This window comes from Periophthalmus magnuspinnatus, chromosome 24 (genome assembly GCF_009829125.3).
Source record: "Periophthalmus magnuspinnatus isolate fPerMag1 chromosome 24, fPerMag1.2.pri, whole genome shotgun sequence".
NCBI classification, from domain to species: Eukaryota; Metazoa; Chordata; class Actinopteri; order Gobiiformes; family Gobiidae; genus Periophthalmus; species Periophthalmus magnuspinnatus.
Genome location: NC_047149.1, coordinates 21,171,726 through 21,194,397, shown reverse-complemented (window position 1 = coordinate 21,194,397; position 22,672 = coordinate 21,171,726). Strand labels below are relative to the sequence as shown.

At 39.0% G+C, this 22,672-nt stretch overlaps 1 protein-coding gene across 1 annotated transcript in view; it reads left to right on the top strand.

Annotated features, from left to right (window-relative positions):
- Positions 1-22,672, top strand: part of LOC117392670 (neurexin-3b-like) — a 565,984-nt gene that overhangs the window by 217,507 nt on the left and 325,805 nt on the right. The window contains exons 10-13 of the mRNA XM_055232346.1: positions 17,494-17,697; positions 19,682-19,708; positions 20,529-20,648; positions 21,187-21,299. Coding sequence (XP_055088321.1) covers positions 17,494-17,697; positions 19,682-19,708; positions 20,529-20,648; positions 21,187-21,299 — 464 coding nt within the window. The remainder of the gene's footprint in view (positions 1-17,493; positions 17,698-19,681; positions 19,709-20,528; positions 20,649-21,186; positions 21,300-22,672) is intronic.

Genomic DNA, 22,672 nt, shown 5'->3' with positions numbered 1-22,672 from the left:
TAGTATAGTGAGTTTGGTTCTGTTTGATACTGTTTGCATAGAGAGTGTTAGCATAGAGAGTGTTAGCGTGGAGAGTAAAGAATGTTTGTATAGAGAGTGTTAGCGTAGAGAGGGAACTATTGTTTTATTGTTTTTTACTGTTAGCATAAAGAGTGTTAGCAAAGAGAGGTAGTTGTTTTATTGTTTTGGTACTGTTTGCATAGAGAGTGTTAGCATAGAGAGTGTTAGCATAGAGAGTGTTAGCATAGAGAGTGTTAGCGTGGAGAGGTAGCTATTGTTTTATTGTTTGACACCATTAGCATAGGGATTGATAGCAAAAAGCGGGAGCTATTGTTTTACTGCTTGGTGGTTAATTTGTGTAATTTTGTGTTTTGGTGCATTGTTTTTGAAGTGATACTGTTACATGCACACAAAATCAGATCATTATCGACTTTTTGCCTGACAACTTTTTATTTTCCAAATATTAGCACCGCCAATCTGTGGGTCAGTGGCTCTGACCGCACGACTAACGATGTTTACGTTGAGAATGGGATTCGAACATCCAACGGAGCTACTGTTGCCCCAATAATTTAAAAAGTTTGATTGGTGGATCTGACCGGAAATTCCTCCCTTTCGGATCTGAAGGACATAAGGCTTGCAGCAATTGTCCATTTTAACCACGGACTGTTTATCCCAGGAAAGAAGAAGGAATCAAATTTGACTGCCTGGCTGCGCGTAGCTTTGAGGCAGTCCATAAATCATCATAAATCACAAGCTCCAGGTTAAACAGCAGCAGTTTGCTTTGAATAATCCCGTTTGTGGCGTGTAATCGCACAAAAACTCCTTAGGAATGTCACTTTGTATTTTTGATTGCACTAATGTACTGTTAAAACTGAAGAAACTGTGAAAGGAGGCGTTTAAATATCTTTCTAATGCATTCTTCCCAGAAACTGTTTGGCACACATTCACAAGTAGGATTTTTTAGAATAGCTTTTTCGTGCGGCGCTAACAAGCCTCATCCCAAGTGTTATATAGAGATGTGCACTTCTCTTTCTTGCAGTTTTCTAACCTGTGTTTTACAGTTACATGTAGATTGGTATGATTTTTGTTATAGTGCTGCGTTTACAGTATAATCTAAGGGGGGAAATTGGAATTTTTCTTTTATTAAGGACAATAAAATAAAACATGAAACAATACAATAGTTACAAACATAAAAACAAGACACAAATACCTAAAACATAAAACAACATAGGTCGGAATCCCCTGACCCCGCCCCTTTTCCCCAAATACACAAAATAAATAAATAAATAAATAAATAAACATAACACAAAAACAAGCAAATAGATAAAAACAAAAAGCAAAAAAAAATAAATAAAAATAAAATAGAAAAATCAGTAATAGTGGTTGTACAGCATGCCCTCTCTCCTCCTTTTTTTGTTCTTTTCTTTCTCTTTTTCCCCCCATTATTAATAACACTTTAAGTCATTACTTTAAGTCACCAATATTATGTTTCGCCATCACTGTTTCATTTCATTTTTTCTAGTATCATTTTAATTTAACTTAATTTTTTCACTTTTTTTCCATTTTTTTTTTCCCTTTTGACCTATATGCATTATTGTCATGTCCTTATTACAATATTTCGATAATATTTAGATGTCTGACTTATGTATTTCAACTGTATTTATTAATATTTTGAATGAATAAATAGCTCAATTTCAACTGATGAGTGAATACGTTTTGGGAGGGAGGAGTTAACTACATAGAAACTAATACACCATAGTCGTTTACAAAAAGGAGTATCTCTTATTAGCCAATGTGGGATTTATTTTTTACATAATACGGCTGAATCTGAAGTAAAAATAATGTTCCGTAATAAAGGATTTTGACTGCAAAGTGAACGTAAAGCTGTAACGTTGTTCATCCCATAACAGCTGCCTATTCACATTTCCCATAACCTTAGGTAAAAGAAGATAAAATATTTAAAGTCTTGACACAGCTGACCTTTCATAAGCCCCGTCATTCTCCAAAGCGCTTGGTATATAGAGCTATTTTCTGAATGGGTGCTACAGAAGTGTGTTTTACATTCGGCGATATATATATATGTATTTTTCTTCTTGTCTTGGTCTTTTTTGGAGCTTTTGAAGGAGTGCAGCTCTGAGCTTGTCTGTGAGCGGAGATGAAATGGAATGCAGAAGACGACGGCGCTTTGTTGTGTCCGCATTAGAACAAGGACGCGGCGTTCAGACATGATTAGCTCACAGTGGGATGACTGCAGGAGCCACATCGCCACAGAGGAAACTGCTCCGAAGTGCATGAGATAACACATCGTTTTATAAGTATCCAGATGGAAAGAATGAGAAATACTATATGGCGTTCACAGATACTAAACTGCTTATACGATATGGGGCAGAAAAAAATCTTTGCATATCAGTTTTAGATACGATTATGGACTTTCAGCTTGTATTTCCGCTGCTACTATGAGATTTAGGAAGAAATCGGGGTGATTTGGACTAGTTCAGATGTCAGCCATTAAGCCCATAGACTGTATATAGAAATGGACATAGCTAACATGCTAGCAGTTCTGGCTCCAATTCACAAAAACATTGTTCCTCTTTGCGTAACTGCTGCTGTCAGGCGCATCATTTTGGTCTTTTTGGTCTTCATGATTTTGGTATTTTTATTTTGCTATTGTTGCTCCCGCTAGCGTTAACCACAGATTTGATTGACAGCGTTGCTCAGTGCCCACTCCCTTCTAAACCAAGAGGCGCTACCTTGAACAGGCTCACTCCGGATTGGCTCTTCGGTTGCTATGATATTCATGGTCGGAATATGAAGCTCCAAATTCACCCGCATAACCGCTAGCCTCGACGAGCTTCATTTGACTGGAGCTGAGCGCTATGGGTGACGTCACACTGACTCACTTAATCCACACAACTGCGGTTTAAATGGACGAAATTAGCATATCACAAAGGCTGAAGTTTCCCGTTTAGTTTGTCAGTTCATTTTTCAATCTCTTCGCCAACTCTTCAGGGACTTTGAACAGAATCTCATTATTATCGCATTGATCGCAAATCTAATCGCTGTGTGCTACGTCCTTTTCCCAAATCATGCTTTGGTGATTTCTGTACTACATTTAAATCAGTAAATTCATAAACACGCTGATAAGGGTTAAGGTTTGAGGGTTAAATGTTGGTGGCTGTTGTACTGTTCTTAATTTTGCAGAAAAGGTTGTGTAGTGTTAACAAAGTCGTGGAGAAAATCGTGAAATCTAATCAACTGCCTCTGTTATAACTGCTTGGGTTTGCACATTTTAAACTACGCTCAAGTATCTGGTCGTACTGTTCTTGGGTTAAGCATCACTCACAGTTGCAGGCGAAAAAGTCATGAAACCTGCAGACATGTTTGAGGTCACTCGGACTCTAATCCCAATCCAAATATTGTGTTTAAAGGATTTGTTTGTTGGGCGCTCCTGTGAGGCATCGGCCAGTAATCCCCATGTAATGAAGTCGACCTACGCTGTGTGCTCTGGCTTTACGAAACGGCTTCACTTTGTCCAATGTGCCTAAGTTGCGGAGGGTCAAGCAGGGTGAGGATTTTAGACCAATTAACGGTGCTCCGCAAACAAACCAGTTTCGCGTAGAGCTTGCTAATTAAAACACAAAATGGTGGCTGGTGGTTAGCACTCCCAGTGAAGAAGAAGAAGAAATTTAGCGTTAGGATAAGAGCACTAACCACACCTAATTTGCTATATATTGCTTTTGTATTGGTGTGTTTTGGTTGTAGGGTAAAAGTTTCTGGAAGCATCCCGGTATCCACCAAAACTACCAATTCCCTGGTTTCTTTGTTTGTTTCTTTATCTTTATTTACAAAAGGAAAGTGTAAAAGTCCATATAAAACATGAAAAACAGGTGTAGGTGTGTGTATAAAACATCATTACCAGATTATTAAATTGCGATTGTGTCACTAACATACCCAGTTGTTGTTTTTTTTCCTCAAAGTGTAGGCTATTTTTGCTGTCGTGCTGTTCTCTTCTAACAGACAGTGATGGCCAACCCACTTTTTCATGGAGAAAACAGTGATTGGTTTCAAATCCATCCCCTGTAATTTCAAAAAAAGGGAAAAAAAGATGGCTGGTGTGGTTAATACTGCCAGTGAAAGAGAAGATGTATAATTTCTGGCGACATCATGAGGATAAGAGCACTAACATTGTGTGGTGGCTCAGTTTATGGATTTGGTAACATTCCTGGATTATATATTGCTGTTGCATTGGTGTGTGTTGGTAGTAGGGTAATCGTTTTCTGAAAGCATCCTGGCATCCACCAAACCTACCAACTCTAGTTAAAGTTAAATTCAAGTCTGCCAACTGGACAAAAAGTTGTAGGACTTAAGATATTTCGCTGCTCATCCAAGTCACTTCTGAGCATCAAAACATCTTCACTCCTACAACGTTTTCTCCAGTTGACAGATTTTAATTTTTCTTTTACTATGGATCATACCTGGACAACTGAGGGATTACACAGACATGCATTCATACTAATCAAAACACCGCTTTAGTGTTATAGCCCTTTTCCAGTTGCTCAGTGTCGCTTGGCAATTGTGTAAGAATGGTGTAAGGGTGTAAGCGTCAAAGAGGACCAAGAGACTGAAACATAAAGTTAGAAGGGTTTAATGAGTTCCACACAGGTAAACAGACTCTCAGGAAAGGATAGAAGAGAGTCCTGAGATGTGCATGTGACAGCTTTTATATGGTCCCCAATGTGTGTGTGTCTGTATGTGTGGGTGTAAGGAGGGTCCTTCTTCTAATCCGCACTGCGTCTTCATAAGGCCCACGCTGGTCTGCACAACATCTTCCACAGGTCATTCCATAGGTCTGCACCCCCCTGGTGGACACGTGTTATTTATCTTTGCATTAGTAAATCAAGATAACAGCTTGATGTGGTGCTACACTGCTAGAAAATACCGTATATGCCCGTTATTAATTTATTAATTGTGATTGTACGCTAATGACACTAACCACAGCAGTCCTGCGGCAGACTTATGAACGCGAGGCTGCCAATCTGTGCCATTGATCACTCTTTAAAGCAGACCTATGCAAAATCGTCAAACGTTATAGTCATTTTGTGCACGTTTGACCAATGTTTAATCGCTTATTTTCAGGATGCCATATTGCAGATCAATCCCCGTTTCATCTGGTCATGGTTTAAATCAATTAGTAAACGTAAACTGCACCGACTGCAATTTCAACTCCATTTAGAGAGAGTTTTTCCAAATCTGTCTCTTTGGGATATTTTTGGTCGTTCTAAATCTCACTGCGTCATGTGACCTGCTTGTGTGTGCGTGTATGTGTGTATGTGTGTGTGTGTGTATGCATGTGTATGTGTGCGTTGTGGCCTCTCTGCAGTGAATCACATGGAGAGGATTAGAGCGGATAATGTCCACTGCCAAGAGCCTCTTGCGCGGAGCTCTGACTTCAACACTGCAGCCTCTGAGTACACCCACTGTCCCCGCACACTTAAATACAAGGCGGCGCGGTCAAGCTGAGCGCCTGCAAGGTTCCTCCATCACTGTCCCTTATCCTGATGGTGTGGGTTTAAACCAGACCATTTTTGAACTCTAAAGACTGCCGACAGAAGGGCCCCGGAGTGACTTGACAGATATCCACATGAAGAGGCACTATGGCAGTTCCAGCCTTGTTGCTTTGTTTATCACGAACAAAGACCCGTCACTCACATGGAACGAGAAGAAAACATGAGATAATCCAATGCAGACACTGCCAAGTAAACAATGGTTCAGTTCTGTATTATTCCATGCAGGTAGATACATTCGAACAGATTTGTACATATAGTTATAACTAGAGTTCAAGCTTCACGACCAACTGTATGCCTACTTCATTTGAGAAAATAATGGGTTTCACTGATTGCCTTTGCATTATATTTTGTAGAATAGTCAAACATGCATACATTAATCCTTAAGTCCTATTTATTGTGGAATTATTTCAAGTAGTGATGGGCATTTCTTGTTCATTTTTTGTTCGATCCATTATCCATTAAGTAGAGCAGAAAGAGAGCATGCATTTGTTTTAAATTGATATGAATTTGATTAAAAACTGTGTATATATTGTAATGATCTGAGTGTTTACCTCGGAGTTGACACTTTTTGTTGTTAATGTAACTGCTTTCATATGGGACACTTGGTTGCTCTGCCGACAAGTTGATGTAAAGGTACTACTTTGTTTTGGAGACCGACTCTAGTGAGCTGTTGTTTTGCTGTTGTTTTGACGTGGGTTACGGCCTGCGATAGCTCTTGTTTTCAGAAAATAAACAACCAGGTGAGATTTGGCGTGTTTCCTTACACCAGAACTCTATAATATGTTTGCATGAGAATCCAAATATTGCCTAAATATTTCGGTAATGACCAGCCCTTCACTAAGATGCCTAAGAGTTGTTAAGAGAAGCTAACTCTGTATGTCTAATGCAGGATAAGTTTATTTATCATCAGTACAGGACATAAAGGCATGAACACGCAACACATGAGCACATTATGGCTGCAGTTTTCATTCAGAACTGGCCATTCTTCCATCCAACTCACATTGCGGGTCCTAGATAGATTCAAATATAATAACTCATCTAATCCACAAAGTAACCACTGTAACAATTGCTAGTTTTGGTCTTTCGTGAGGGATTATGTTTTACAGTGGCATTGGTTGTTATCTTGTATGATTAAATTTTTGTCAAACTTGACTTTAAACAAAATCATTGTTGCTTTAGCCAAGTTTGTTATCTTGTTCCAAGCAACATAATTAGTTTCCTCAGGAAGCCTGGATGGAGTTGAAACAAAGCCGGAATAACAAAGAACTGTCACTCTCTGGGAAAAGATTAGATAATCCTCCTCTGTTTCTGCTGAGGTCAGAAAAACAATGGCCGCCCAACTGCAATCAAAGTCTAGAGAGGGAAACAGATTTGAACGGGCCAGGCGTGTTGGTATCTGCCAGTTTATTGAAAGGAACTTGTTTCTGCCCTCGATGTTTGTGCAGCCTCGCTCCTAATGGCTTCCCCTCCTCCTCCATCTTCGCCTTCAATTGGACTGCTAATTATGTAAAGTGCCGGGCTCGATGGAAAACACACAAATACCCACACACGCGCAAGACTGACAAGTACCGGCTTAATTACCATCCGAAATGAAGTCTTCGCTGCGGCCTGATATCGCTCTTAAAAATATGGCGGTGTCTGAATGGGACACATTGAAGGCAGGCAGACGGAGCACCTGCGTTAGCGGCGGCGTTAGCATTCTGTCGTTTGAATAACTATAATCACATCTGCGTCGTCTCGTGGTTGGCTCTTTACAAATGCAGAATCATGTTTGTGTCTCGAATCAAGCCTCAGAATTGATTTACCAGTCATTTTAAGTGGTGGGTATGTTGTTTGGATATGGGTGGGGTGCTGAACAGCTGAAAGGTCATAGATGTTTGATGCCTCCACTTTTCAGATTAAAGCCGCACTGTGTAATTTCTGTGGTGGTGGGCGTGCAGCCTGTTTATATGCATGGAAACGTTCTTGCTGGCTTTGTCTGGAATGTGCGATAGAGATGCTTTAAATGTATCTGTTTTCATGGAAAGGCAGATTACAGTGAGGGTGTGTGCTTATCAAGGTAGTGTGATAATAAAAACACTCATAATTCAATAAATGCAAGGTAGATGTGTTTAGTACTATACCACAAAAGTTACGCAATGCAACTTTAAATGTGTTATAGAATTATTGTGACAAAGAGGTGGTGCGCAGGTGGCAAAGGGTTGGATTTTTGTGTACATTCTTATTTGCTCCACAAATATACTAGCACTCAAAAGTTTGGATACATCATCTCATTCATTTTTTTATGCATTTATTATTATTATTATTATTATTATTACACATTTCTACATTTTATATATATATACAAAATAAGATATATGGAATTATATAGTTTAAAAAAATAATAAATCCACTAAATATCTTTTCAACACAGCAAAGCATGGCTACTTTGAGGATTTGAATATAAAATATGAAAAAAGTTGAGTTTTTTACCTTTTTCATTGCTTCATAATTCCATATATCTTACTTCATATATTCGATGTCTTCCATGTGATGACTGAATGAGCTGGTGTGTCCAAACTTTTGACTGGTAGTGTATTTCACTGTGTTTTGTAGCAACTGCTCATAGTCGTATGTTTACAGAGAGGAAACATGGCGGTCTTCCACTGTGAAAGTTCTAAAGTTTGATCCTGTTAAGATCAGGGCGGCTTTGGTCCCCTCTAACGCTTTGCACTGTCTGCTTAAGTTTTCTATGTGATCCCCAAACAGGCTTACTCTTAGCAGGAAAGTGCTGGAGTGGGTGTGAAAACATACTAGTTTGGGTTGTTTGGGTACATGATATGAATTCTATAGTGGTCTACAGCGTATATAGTTTTCGCTGAAATGACTTTAGGGTGCGTTCTGGTTTGGGCTCAGCTTGTGCTCAGTTTAGTGTTGATGTAGAAATGTTTTTTGTCATTTCTGGGGAGTTAAAGAAGCTATTTTTGTTAGGAAAGACAATCCTTCCTTAAATAGGAATGGGGGCCTGAGACATAATCGCTCATGTATGGTTGTATGATTCCATCCTCAGACCCAAAGCAAACAAAACGAAACAAAGAGAACAATAGGAGGTTGAATTGGGTTGTTAAGACAGAAATTGGAGACAATAGCTGTTTACAGTTTCAGTGTAGTTAGCTCCTCTCTTCAGATAAGGCAGTATCCACCAGCAATCTGACCAGAACTGAAGAAGCAGCTTGGATGAGCAGCAAAACGTCTTCACTGCTACAACGATTGGTCCAGTTGACAGATTAAAATTTCGTCTTTTGCCAAGGATCAGACCTGGACGACTGAGGGATTAGACAGATTTCTGAGTTTAGTTTCAGTTTAGTCCCAAATTTGATGGTAAATAGTGAATATTCAGATTTTTATGTAACGCTTTTCCTTTTTTAAGGAATTCAGAGCACTTTGACACACACATTCACACACCAGTGTACGCAGACACTGGGGGGGAAGTGTCTTGCCCAAGGACACAACAACAGTGTTCATCTGTGGAAGCTGGAATTGCTTCGTCAACCTGTGCATCAATGGATCGGACCTCTCTACTGATGATGTTTATGTTGAGAGCGGGATTCGACCTTCAGTGGACGAACACTCAATTCACTGGGACCTGCCTCCTTTCTGGGGACAAAAAACATGTCAACCCTATATATTAACAACATGATTTAAAGTTCATGCACAGGTTAATATCAGTCAAAGTTAGGATTTAGGTTAAGTTATGGCAAGTAGCAACGATACTTCAGGTTAGGATCAGTCTCAAGTCATTGTAATGTAAAGAGGTATGGCCCAACATAAATGACTGAGCAAGTATGAACATACTGTATATGCTCCTAGTACAGAATGTCAGCAGTTCAAATAAGGAAGTCTAAACACTGATGCTGGAGTGGAGAAGAGTGGAGAGGCTGAAGTCGCTGTTGTCCTACTGCTGGGGGACTTCTATACAGTATCCTTGGGTGTTTTGAAAGGTGCTTCAATGTAAAATGTGCTATTAATATTATTAGGATCAATCAAAAGTCAATGTAATGTAAAAAGCATGGACCAACATGGATTTTAATATGATTAACTAAGATTCAGGAGCAGGACCACGCCTCAGCCTCCTTCTGTTCCTCTCCAGCGAACCACAGCTCACCTCAACCACTCCTTTAATTACCCAGAAGCCCTATTTACGCGAGTGTATCCCGGCAACACTGTCTCTCTCCGCTCTCTGGACCCCTCCCTCCCAGCCTTCACATCTATCCATATCATCCATTAATATCTTTACTGTATACCGTTGTTGTGGTGTGGTCTTTGCTAGTAAAAGAAGTGATCGAACATATGCGCTCGTACTACAGCCAGCAATTCAAAGAAGGAAGTCTAGACACTGATCCTGGTGCAGAAGTGGAAAGGTAGTGGTGGCTGTTGTCCTGCTGCTGGGGATAGAGGAGGCATATCCACCAGAATTCATATTTGTACCTATTATTTCATGCAATCTTCCGCCTACAGTTTGTTCCACCGAAAGAACTGGACTATCAAAATGAGACCACCAACAGCGGCACTGTAGCACTGCTCTACATTATAGTTCCCATGACTGTCATTGCCTTGTCCTGTTACCTGTTTTGATTTGTCACTATAGTCCAAGACCAGCATTTTCAGTCCGCATCTATAACCCTGTTTCAAATCCGTCAAAGATGCAAACGTGCTATATTTACTTTCACCGTGCATCCATATATTTGCTTGCTGTCACTCAATTCTAGTTATTTAGGAAAGATGAGACTTCTCCTTCCTTAAAGCTAGCCTCAGTGGGTTCAAATTAACCGGGTGCATCTTCCAAATAAACCCTCCATTTCCGTGTTTGGACTTTTCTGTCACTCAAACTGGAAAGAGACACGCAATGGGAATAAATTACATCAGGCTGCAGTCAAGCAAAAAACCTCCAGCTCTTTTCTAAGTGGAGAAAACAGCATTTGACTGGAACACTTCTGAGACTGATCACTGACAGCCCACAAAACAGCTTTGTGCACCATCAAAAACATTACCCTTCAAAATGACAGAAAAGATAGTTTGAGAGACTTGGTGCGATGTCATTTTATAGGGCCCATATTACGCTATTTTCTGATCAGCTGAAACCAGAAGTTTACATACGCTATATAAAACCGCACACATGCTTTTTTTACTCACTGTTTGACATGAAATCGGACTAAACGTCAACTGTTTTTGGTCAATTAGGATTACCAAAATTATTTCTATTTGATAAATGCCAGAATAATGAGAGAAGAATTTTTTAAAGACAATTTTTCATCACTTTTTTCACAGTCACGTTTACACACATTTCATTAGTATTCGGTACCATTGCCTTTAAACTGTACGACTTGGGTTAAACGTTTTGCATATCTTTCCACAAGCTTCTCACAGTAATTGGCAGGAATTTTGGCCGATTTCTTCTCACAGAACTGGTGTAACTGAGCCAAGTTTGTGGCCGATTTACTCGCAGGTCTGTCCATACAGTGTGTTATAACGTTGCTTTTTCATCACTAACATACCCAGAGTTGTTTTTTGTTTCACACATGTTTAACACACAAACTTTTTATATTTAGGCAGTGTTCTTCTGTCAAACCGAAAACACTCTGTTCCACCTTGTGATGTCATGTGGTAATACACGAAATGCTCCACTGTGTTTTTAAACTCCAGACACCTTCACTAGAATCATTTGGAATTGCCAATCTCGACTGAAATAAAGGTAAAACGTAGCTGCTAACTTGAAAACTAGCGCTTCATGACATCACAAGGTGGAACAGAGCATTTTGAGTTTGGGAGATGTAAACAGACTAGTAAGGAAGTGTTACTCAAACATGTATGAATGAAACAAAACAACTCCAGGTCTGTTTTAATGAGGTAACAATATTATAACATGATTTAAACTTCACAAGAGTCAATTTTTCATAATATAGGACCTTTAAATACCACATCAGTACAATATAGACTTGTTTATGAAGTGAAAATGTGATACTGTGTCAGTAGTTTGTCTGGAGTGTTACACAGTATTGCATTTAACTAATCCATCTTCCATTTATTTAATTCTGGGTGTTTTTAATGCCAAAAACTCTCCACACATCTCAACCCTGAAGCTGGCAGCTAATATTTTCAACATTGTTTGAACTTGATGTGACTTTGAGCTCTTTCATGGCATCAGAATCTTTTGGATCTGTTCGTTTCAAAGAGCCGTTCAAAAGAATGGCTCTTTTTATTTGTATTTATATGACAGAAGCCAATGTCATAACTCATTTTTTTCGCATAGCCTTTGTAAATTCTCTCTGTGATTAGTTTGATTTCATTAAATAGTTCAAACAGAGAGTGGGTGTGCGTCTACCGTTTGGAAATTATACATAATCTAAATGCACTACATGACTAGTTTGAACCACTCTGCACTGTTGGAGCGGTTTAGCTTTAATTATTGGAAGTAAAAAAAATATACATATCTCCTGGAATAGTCATTTAAAAAGACTCTCACACCTACGTACGTGGTCTTAACATCTTCAGCCATTCCAACGTTGACGACTCAGACACTCAGACACCTTTGTACTTCCATTTTCACTACTTCAATTTCACCTTTGTTACATGTGAATATTCCTGTTGTGTGAAGTTACAAGAAGTTCAAGGTCTTTTACAACTGAAGCATAGTTATAATCTATGGCATTTGCACCAAAACGACTACGCAAGCGCTGCCGAATCCTGTGCGTATTATCGACTAAGAAAGTACAGTTGAAGAACAAAGTGAGTACAGAGCAGTAGGCGTATGCCGATGGCGGTGAAAACGAAGATTGATTTGCAATATGGCGTCTTGAAAATAAGCGATTAAAGATTGCTTAAACATCCTCGAATCATTCCCAAAACAACTTCGAGAGGGGAAATGCGAAGGGGAAATGACTATCACATGGTTAAAAGCTCTGAAAAGTCCATTTTGCGTAACAGATCTGCTTTAATCCATGGTACACTCCAGCTATAGTACGGTTTTATTTGCAGGCTGAGTCAGAAAATTAAATAATAATGTCACTCACAAACGTAAGATTCAGTGCAATCCGGTATCAGTCTGTCGTGGGAATTTTCTGTAAAACAACACCAGAACATAGAAGAAGACTGTCTTTGTTGATTTATTACGTTTGCACCGGTAAACAAAGCCCAATAGAGACAGAGTTTCTGCTGCAGTGGGCCCAGAGCAATGGGGTCCAAGCCCTTCCCCAAGTACGATTTGCATTTAGGTCAGTCTGGCTGGATGTTTGAGAACAGTTAAGGATGATCGAACAACCGACATATGAAATAAAACAGCAGACATGTAAATGGAAAACTCAAAGTTACATATAGCCTTCCAGTGAGACTAAAGGATTTGACAAAGACTAGTATGGCTTTTAACACTTCTTGCAGTGTATATTGACTACAATTTCTACCACAAGTCCAGTTTTCTCACATTTCTCTCTCGTTTAAACTCTCTCAAAGTTCAAACCTTCGTAGGCGCCTTTGTCGGTGCAGAACGTTTCATCGACATTGTGGGTTTTGTCGGGGAGAAAACTTGCAAACATACAGCACTTCAGAGTCACACTGCGATCCAACATATATGTAAATGGACTCTTTAATGTTATTGTTTGTAATATCATTGTCCTTGTCTGTTTTAAAATGGGCCATGAATCTGGAATAAAGATGAATTGTATTGAAATATAGTAGAAGTTGAATGCTACTCTGACTTTACACAGCTTTATAGATTGTACTTTTCTGTACTTCAGCATTTAGTAAGTCAAACTCCACTAATTATTGGTGGTTTTCAGATTCTATAATGTGATGATGCCATACTCTCAGATGGGGGGGCCTATTGATTACTCTGTACTTTGTCATAAAATATCCAAAACCTAAATTCCCAGATGTTGACCCTGATGATTTCCATCAGTGACTAGACCCTAAAACTGCTTGAATTTTGGCAATACTGTATCCGTTTTAGCTGCCCCCACCTTTATTGTGTCCGTTATGACATTGAGGGGCAACAGTAGCTCAGTTGGTCGAATGTTTGTCCACTGATCTGAAGGTTGGCGGTTCAAATCCCGCTCTCGACATAAACATCATCGGTTGAGTGGTCAGATCCACCGACTCACAGGTTAGCAATGCAATTCTGGCTTCCACAGATGAATGTTGTGTTGTTGTGTCCTTGGGCAAGACATTTGATTCCTTGATATAAAGTGCTTTGAGTGTCTAGAAGGTGGAAAAGCACTATATAAAAATGTGACCATATACCATGCAATCTGAAACGCAGCAATTGTTTCATTATGATTTTATTAGTAAATGTTTCACAAATCGATTTCCAAACCATCGGAAAAGAGATTTATCGTTTACAGTAAAAAAAAAAAAAAAAAAGCGTGCTTTGCAACCACCGCCTTCAGTTTTTACCATATATTTCCCAGGACATTTTTGGGGCCGCGGGGCTATTTTTTCCTCTAGAAGGCGAAGTGTCAAAGCAGGTATTTCATGGTCGAATACACATTTTAATCTGCCGTGGTTCCCAGGAGAAGGCAGGCCCGCTGATGCTCCCTGCCTCTCCTGCTCCACTGCTCTTAGACTTTTGCACAAGTAAAAAGTCCATTCTCCATCTTATATCACTGCTCGCCTCGCCATTTACTCATCCAAAGTTGTATTTGGGATGATTCGTGATTCGTAGACGCCATATTCCTGGTCAACCTCCGTTTTCACTGCCCCCAGCATACGCCCACTGCCCTCTACTTATTTCCTTCTCCAATTTTATTTCTTAATCGATGATATGAGTAGGATTCGGCAGCATTTTGGTGTAAATGCTAGCTAGCTTCTGCAGCTATCTATCAATGGTGCCGACTCTTTGTTGTGATGATGTTTACGGCGACGTCAGCCTCCATTGGGCACTGCTGTTTTCTAACACGGAAGTCACCTGATTTGTTTCTTTTATTAATCCGTTCTAGATCAATTTTAGAATATTACTATTTCAAAATGTGCAAATTATGATTATGATCCATGTATGTCATAGATTATAACTATACAATGGTCCCTCGTTTATCGTGTGGGTCACATTCTAAAAATAACCCACAATAGGAGAAGTATCAGCTTTATTTTTTACAATTATTCTATGTTTTTTGCCGTAAAACCCCCTCACCACACACTTTATACATTTTTTTTAACACAGAGATGAACATTTTCTCACTCTTGTTTAACTCTCTCAAAGTTCAATCCTTCGTAGGCGTCTTTGTCGGTTCAGAACGTTTCATCGACATTGTGGGTTTTGTCGGGGAGAAAACAAATTGCAAACGTACAGCACTTCAGAGTCACACTGCGATCCAACATTTATGTAAATTTGTCTGAACTCATTCTGTACTGTACAGGAGACACAGCACGGAGGAGACTGATGGACAATGGTCTACAGTCTCTTAGCCAATCAGGACGCAGAACACAATGCACGCGCATACTTTGTAAAAAGCATGTAAAACTGCACTAAAAAAATCGGTGAAACAGCGAGACCGTGAAAGATGAACCGCGTTATAGTGAGGGACAACTGTATACTAGACCGCTAGTAACTGAAGAAACTTGGATGAGCAATGAAACGTCTTCACTCCTACAACTTTTTGTCCAGTTGACAGATCTGAATTCTTTTACTACGGATCATACCTGGACGACTGAGGGATTACACAGATATATACGAGACAAACACAATAACCGTTTTTTAATACAGTACTGAAACATTACTATTCTCTTTCTTTCCTCTCTGTGTTAACATAATTTAAAAACTAGACAACCATTCCAACGACATAAACATTACCATAGCCCAGCGAACCCGTGCTTACACACTCTGACCTTTAACTTCCATGTGTCCTGTATGCCACACGCCTGTATTTGGATTTGGATTGTAGGCGCATATAAACCAAAAGCCTAGATCAGCGGAGAGCTGCGTTCATGATGTGGTTTTGATGATTTAATTTTCTGCACAGTGAGCAGCCTGTGATTCCACGCTTGTACCTGTCACTGTATGATGACTGCAGCTGTGAGTGGCCATATGGGACGCGCATACACACACCTCCCGACGGCACGCAGTACAGTAATGTGGTACATATATTACAAGTGCGGAGTTTAGGCTCGTGTCAGGCAGGAGAATAACAAGCAGATGTCTACACTGTACATTATCTCTCCTATGATGCATATCTAAGGGAACCATCATGACATAGGCGCATCATTAGAGGACATCACGTTGACATGGTGATCACTAACGCGTGAAAGGATAGGATTTCATGTTTTTAAATGCGCGGGTAGAGACGTGGGTTTGAGTGGCAGACAGTGATGTAAACATGCTAATTTATACCATAAAACAAAATAATAAAAGTGTCATGGATAATTGTTTGTTTAAAGAGCCCGTATTACGCTATTGTCTGATCTGTGTTATAATGTTGTTTCCTCATCACGAACATGCCTAGAGTTGTGTTTTGTTTCATTCGCACATGTTTAAAACACAAACCCAAGCGTAATGTAAGGCTGATGTTAGGCTGAGGTCTTCTCTCAGACAGAAAATGCTCAGTTCCACCTTGTGATGTCATCTGGTAATACAGGAAGTGCTTCGCTGTGTTTTGAAACTACTTACGCCTTCACTAGAAACATTAGGATGATATCGGTCATGAAATTTACAATCTCTACTAAAAAAACAAGGTAAATGGTAGCTGTTGACTTGGAAACTACCTCTTCATGACATCACAAGGTGGAACAGAGATGTACAGACTAATAACAAAAGGTGTGAATGAAACAAAACACAACTCCAGGTGTGTTTTTGAGGATGTAGCAATGTTTTGACATGACTAAAAGCTCTACAAGAGTCTGTTTTGTGCAATATAGGACCTTTAACTACTTATATTTGACTTTGAATATTGCATTTAGCATCAAAACAAGATAACAAAGGAATTAACTGCTACCAATTTATGTATTTGGTGATGGACCCTATTCAGGAGGGTCAGTTTGATTGGATGGTCTGCTGTGATTGGTCAGTCAAAGTGAGTTTAGGAACAGTGGTGGAAGGTGGTACTCAGTTTTGTTAGTTAAGTAAAAGTACAGATACTGGGGCAAAAAAACAAACAAACAAAAAAACACACACTCAAGTAAAAGTATCACATGAAAACATCTACTTAAGTACAAGTATTAAAGTATCTGTTTAAAAATGTACTTAAAGAGTAAAAAGTAAAAGCATTTTGCAGATATGTTGAGGTCTTATAAAACGTCAAATGTAGTTATTTTGATACAGATTTGTGCTGAATTTTGCTGAAGAGAAACATTTGAATCAATACTTATTCTTTCTAGCTGTTTTTATTTGTATATTTTTGTTTGCTCAAACTGTGAATGTGTTAAAAATAAACCCTCAGCCTTTTCAGCAGATCTCAAACAATAATGAAAACTTTTACTTTTCAGTCCTGTTCAAAAATGTGGTGGAATAAAAAGTACAGATATATGCTGTTAAATGCAGTAAAAGTAAAAATATCCACTTTAAAATGTACTTAAGTAGAGTACAGATACCTAAAATGTGCATGTACTTTACTACTTTTACTTTGTTAAGCTCCGCCACTGGTCTAGGAACAGTTAGAGTAAGATTTGAAAAGGTTTATGAACAAGGTTAAGGTTCAAAAAATGGTTTGGGTTTGTTTAAGTTTTAGAAGGTACTAAAAATATCAAGTCTACTTCTTGGTGTGTCTCATTAACAGTAAAAAACATACATAGTTTAGGCCTGATCTGCGTTATGTCATCACTTTTGTTCCACCACCTACTGTCACATTCAGCTTCCTGTTATAGGTGCCATATTGAGGACTTTTAACCATTCGATAGATAAAATATTTTCTTCTCGCATTATCAACCGACACCATCACTGACCGTCTCTTTTGTCTTCTCCTCGCAGAGTCGTCCACCCTGTCCTTCGACGGCAGCATGTACATGAAGGTGGTGATCCCTCACGTGATGCACACTGAGGCCGAGGACGTCTCCCTGCGCTTCATGTCCCAGCGTGCATTCGGGCTCCTGATGGCCGCCACGTCCCGGGACTCTGCTGACACTCTGCGGCTGGAGCTGGACAGCGGGCGGGTCAAACTCACCGTCAACCTGGGTATCGTATCAGCCGTCCTTACGTGGGCCCGACGAAAATACTCATTTATTTTGATTTATTATTATTAAAGCGGCTGTACCTGATTTTTACTGTCTTAAAAAACGGGAAAAACTGTCCAATGTTATTCCTCAATTACCTAATCTTAGCATCCTAATTATTCACCTAGACCAGGGGTGTCCAAACTTTTTTCATATTTGAAGTGGAGAACCACAGACCAGTGTCGATACAGGGAGTTATTGTACCTTTAATAAGACTTGGAAGATTATTTTGAGGTCTGTATCACAATGCAATGTGATGTGATTCAGGTTATAGAGTCAATTTGTACTAAAAAATACTTCCTGATCAACTGGGCCAGTTTAGGAGGAGGCGTGAGGGCCGACAAAAATTGGTCTGAGGGCCGCATTTGGCCCCGGGGCCGTAGTTTGGACAGCCCTGAGCTAGACAATTTTATAAGCTCGTTTCACAGCTTTCAGGAGCCAGAGCAAACTTTGGGATCAACAAATAGCATGCTAATAGCTCACGTCCTGTTTATAATGCTTAATAATTAGATGCAGACATTACACAGTGGTCTAAGTTTTATGTTAAGAGCTGCTTTTATGATATATCTGTACCAGGGCAGAACTAAATTGGCTAAACTTTGGAAAAACAAAAATTGGGTACAGCCTCTTTAATTATTTGTTATCCGTTTCAGTCTTAGCTAACATGGTAGCTATCAAACTGTTACCTCGTCTGTGTATGCATGCTCTGTTTTGCCTGGATTGGAGTTTTCTGGCTTATGCTGAGATGTTTTGTACTTTCTAAATCCATTATTCGAACATTTAACCAATACTTCCATTTTCAACAGCGCCCCCTTTGAACCCGCCATCGCTCATATTCATTACTTCGGACATTCTGACACATACCACATGGCACTAATAGCCGAAGATGCATTTTTAAAAATTCTTCTGCTATCTGTTAAGGCATTTGAACATTTTTTCTCAATGGAATGCTTTTTTTTCAATTTTTTTCAATTTTTTTGTGATCATTATAGTAGCTCCATGTTCCTCTCCGTCCATTAGTAACCCCGGGACTGTAGCTGACATCCCTCACGCCTGTTCAAAGATGGCACTCACCCCTTCAAAGGCCCAGAGTCTGCGGCCCGTCAGCAAACAGCGCGACGCCACAGCACCTTACACTCTCCAGAGGCTAGATAAAACAAAAAACACTACGAATATATATCACTAAAACATAGAAACGATGTGAACTTGTCCCATTGTACAAACTGGGCGTATAGACTTTGATAGGTGAAGGTGCTTGGTGGCTCGAGGCTGTTTGCTTCCACTTTTCTGTTGCGGTTGACGGCACATGACTCGCCTGGTCACATAGATTTTAACTCGGACCAAAAAAGTGTGAAAATGTAGTCAAATACATTCAATGCGTTCTAATATGATACAAGAAGGCAGCTCTTTTTTAAGAGATTTGCAGGATCGGTGACAAAATTGCACAAGATGGCGTTTTATATACTATTTATAAGTCGATAAGATTTGCCAGATCTTTCTATACTGCCCATCTGTGTTCAGTGTTCTGTGCATTGCTCAAAATTAGCTATTCTGCTTCCAATTTAAATAAACAACACTGCATAGCAACAGTTTATCATTACAAGTTGTGTAATTATGCGACTAATTTCACATTTTGTATAGCTCTAGTATCATTTGACTTCGATTGTCCAGTTGCAAAATCACTGTGGCCAAAGTAAGCGACCATTTTACACACTTATACGCAGTCCGTGCTAGTATTGCATCAAAAGGAAGCACAAATACTTTGCTTTTAACATAAACAAAGATAAACCCGAATTGGATTTTGAGTGTAAGCACAAGGACGAAGTAAAATGGTCGCCCAGCAGCATGTGACCGTCCCCGGAAGGTGGCTTTATGCTCTTGGTTGTCTGCAGCTGTAACCTTGAAGGATGCGATTTCATCTGTCACTTATTCTCCCTCCCATCTAGACTGTGTCAGGATAAACTGTAACTCCAGTAAGTCTACTCTCTTCTTCAATCACTCTTTGATTCAGCCTTGTGCTAGCAGTGTGCGCATGTAGTGAGCAGATAAGAGGATTTCCATGATAACAGTAGAAGAAGTAATCAAAGTTATGCAAATACAACTGAAAATACTTGAAAGATTGGAAAATGACCGCTTTCCTGATTGTGGGTTCTAATTGGCACTTCAAATACTAATACTAATATGTGCTTACTTTCAGTGTGCATGTTTGAGGGATTAGTTTGTTCATTTGCATAAGTGATTTTATTTCTGTGTTTTGTTTTAGTTAGTATATACAGTATGTGCCCATTAATATCCAGCATGTACTAAATATGGAACTCTATTAGCAGTACATACTTATAATGCAAAAACAACAAAAAAAAAACAGAGAAAACAGAGAGAACAGAGGTTATTGATAGTAAAAGCCACCAAATAACAGGCCTTACATCTATATATAAATGCAAGGTGCTGGTAACAGAAGATAATAAGAATTTTTTTAGATTGTACTACTTAAATATGAACTAAATGTGCATGTGTACTTTTTTCATCCAGTTTAGTTCACAAACTGAGAAGTGATGTGTGGAGCAGTATTGCCCTCTAGTGGTCAGATTTGGAAATCCCACAGATGTTCACAGTTGAATCCTCAAATAATATTGTTTAGTTTAACTTTAACAAACCTTAGAAAACTATATAAACAAGGAAAATTACTTCTTACTTACCACTGATTTAATGATGTATCTGACTTAACCTGTAGTAGGAGTAGATCTGTGCGTGCCTGTCCCTCCCCTCCCTCCACTAACTCCCCCTCCTCTTCAGGCAAAGGCCCTGAGGTGCTTTATGCCGGGCAGAAACTCAACGATAACGAGTGGCACTCTGTGAGGGTGCTGCGCCGTGGGAAGAACTTCAAACTCACTGTGGACGACGACATGGCAGAAGGTACAAGCCATAAGCCGATACACAGCATGTTTTTTTGTTGTTGTTTTTTTTTCAGTTTTTTCCTTTTCTGTCACCGGCATTTTATTTTTTATGTTTTAAGTTGGATGTAGAGTTAAACCCTTTGGAGCTTTTCTTTATGTCTTCTATGTGTCATTTGCACATCCTGCCACTATGCGGTGCTGTATACCTTTTGTTGATGTAGCACTATTTCAAGGGCCTGGAAGAAGCCTCAGGTGCCTCATCAAATCTCTTGGAAATGTGTCTGAAACGAGATCAGAATTTCTACACACTGGATTGTGGTGGTAAAATAATTAGTACAAACTGACGTAAAGCTGATAAACAGTAAACTGTGCAAAGGCGTGAATATGGTTTGTGTTAATTGACCAATGCATCAAATATCTTAATAATATTTCCTTTCTGCTTTACAAACTCCACCAGACCCAAAACAAACTTCGCTCACTTCAGTCTCTCAAATATCCAAGTAACTTCCTTAAAGTCTTTCCTTGTTTTATCTCTCACTGCGTCTTACTTTCCTCAGGTCAAATGGCGGGTGATCACACTCGCCTGGAGTTCAACAACGTGGAGTTAGGAATCCTGACAGAAAAACGCTTTATCTCGTCTACACCCTCTCCTTTCATTGGACACCTTCAGGTAAATATCAATAAATACTGTAAATAGATGAGTACAGCACTGCTCCATCACTGCAGAAAACATGTGCGGTCCCATGTGCTGCTTAAAATGGTGTCACATATTCAAAACCTGATGTGCTTGATAAAATTGTGCGTAATCCAAAGTGATAGTACTGCAATATCAGCGCAGTTTAGTCAGAGGCAGGAGGTTTGAGTGACAAACCAAAAATAGAAAACCTAAAGGGAAAAATATTAGCTTATTTAGTTGATTAATGGGTTGATGGTGTCTTAGTCGAACGAAATTTGTAATAGGAGACAAGTCATTTTAGTTGGATTAGAAGGATTTATGTGGGACAACAGTAAAGAAGAGAAGTTATTGAGTGAGTTAACTGAAGATTTGGTATTTTTATATAAAAAGTTGTGTCTTATGAGAGCAGTTTGGGTCAGATACATAGAGATCGGTAATATTTTTGGAGCTTTTTCCATGCCCCCTTTTTCAGAAACTACTCGATTGTCTTTAGTCGACCAAGAATTTCTTCAGTTGAATACAGAGCTAAAAAAATAGTAGTATTTATTTATTTTAGTTGTTTTTTTTGTTGTTTTTTTGGTAGTATTTATTTTATTTGGCCATTACATTAAAAAACAAACATTATTCAACTTGTATAAGGTCGTACATAACATTTCTATCATGATCTAACAGGTTTAGGCTGAAGTAAAAATGACTTATAATGCCTAACCCGATTTAATAATAACGCACAATAATTCCAAGAAAAGCAGCATCAGTTCTACAACAAGTGACTCAATATTTAAACAAAAGAAAAACTACAAACCACAGCAGTTCACATAAATCATTCCTGAGTCTTGTAATTTTCAAAAAGTTATGTTTTATACTGTGCCTCTTTTTAAATGTTTCTATTGTGTAGGAGCGTTTTAATTTATCATCGAGGTTGTTCCACACACTTATCCCCTCGAACAGAAACATGATGATGCTTTTTACTGGTTCTAGTCTTCCTTTTTTTGAATATTCTTGTTCGTGTAAGATGATATTGACTGTCTCTGTTCGATTAAGATCTGTAAACAAGGGGCTGAGCTTATGATTATACGCCTTATACTGTACATCATTACGGCTGTGCTCAAATCAACAAGATCAGACAATTTTACTAGTTTTAACTTAACAAAAATAGTATTTCTTGGTGCGAGATCATCTGCTTGGTTAACTATTCTAATGACCTTCTTTTGGAGTAGAAAAATGTATTTTATGTTAGATTAATACATTTTTACCCCAGATTTCTACACAATAATTCAAACATGGTAGGAATAGACTATTGTGCAATAATTTAAGTGAAACCTGACTCAGAAAAAAAATAATTTTAGCCATTATAGCAGCAATTTTAG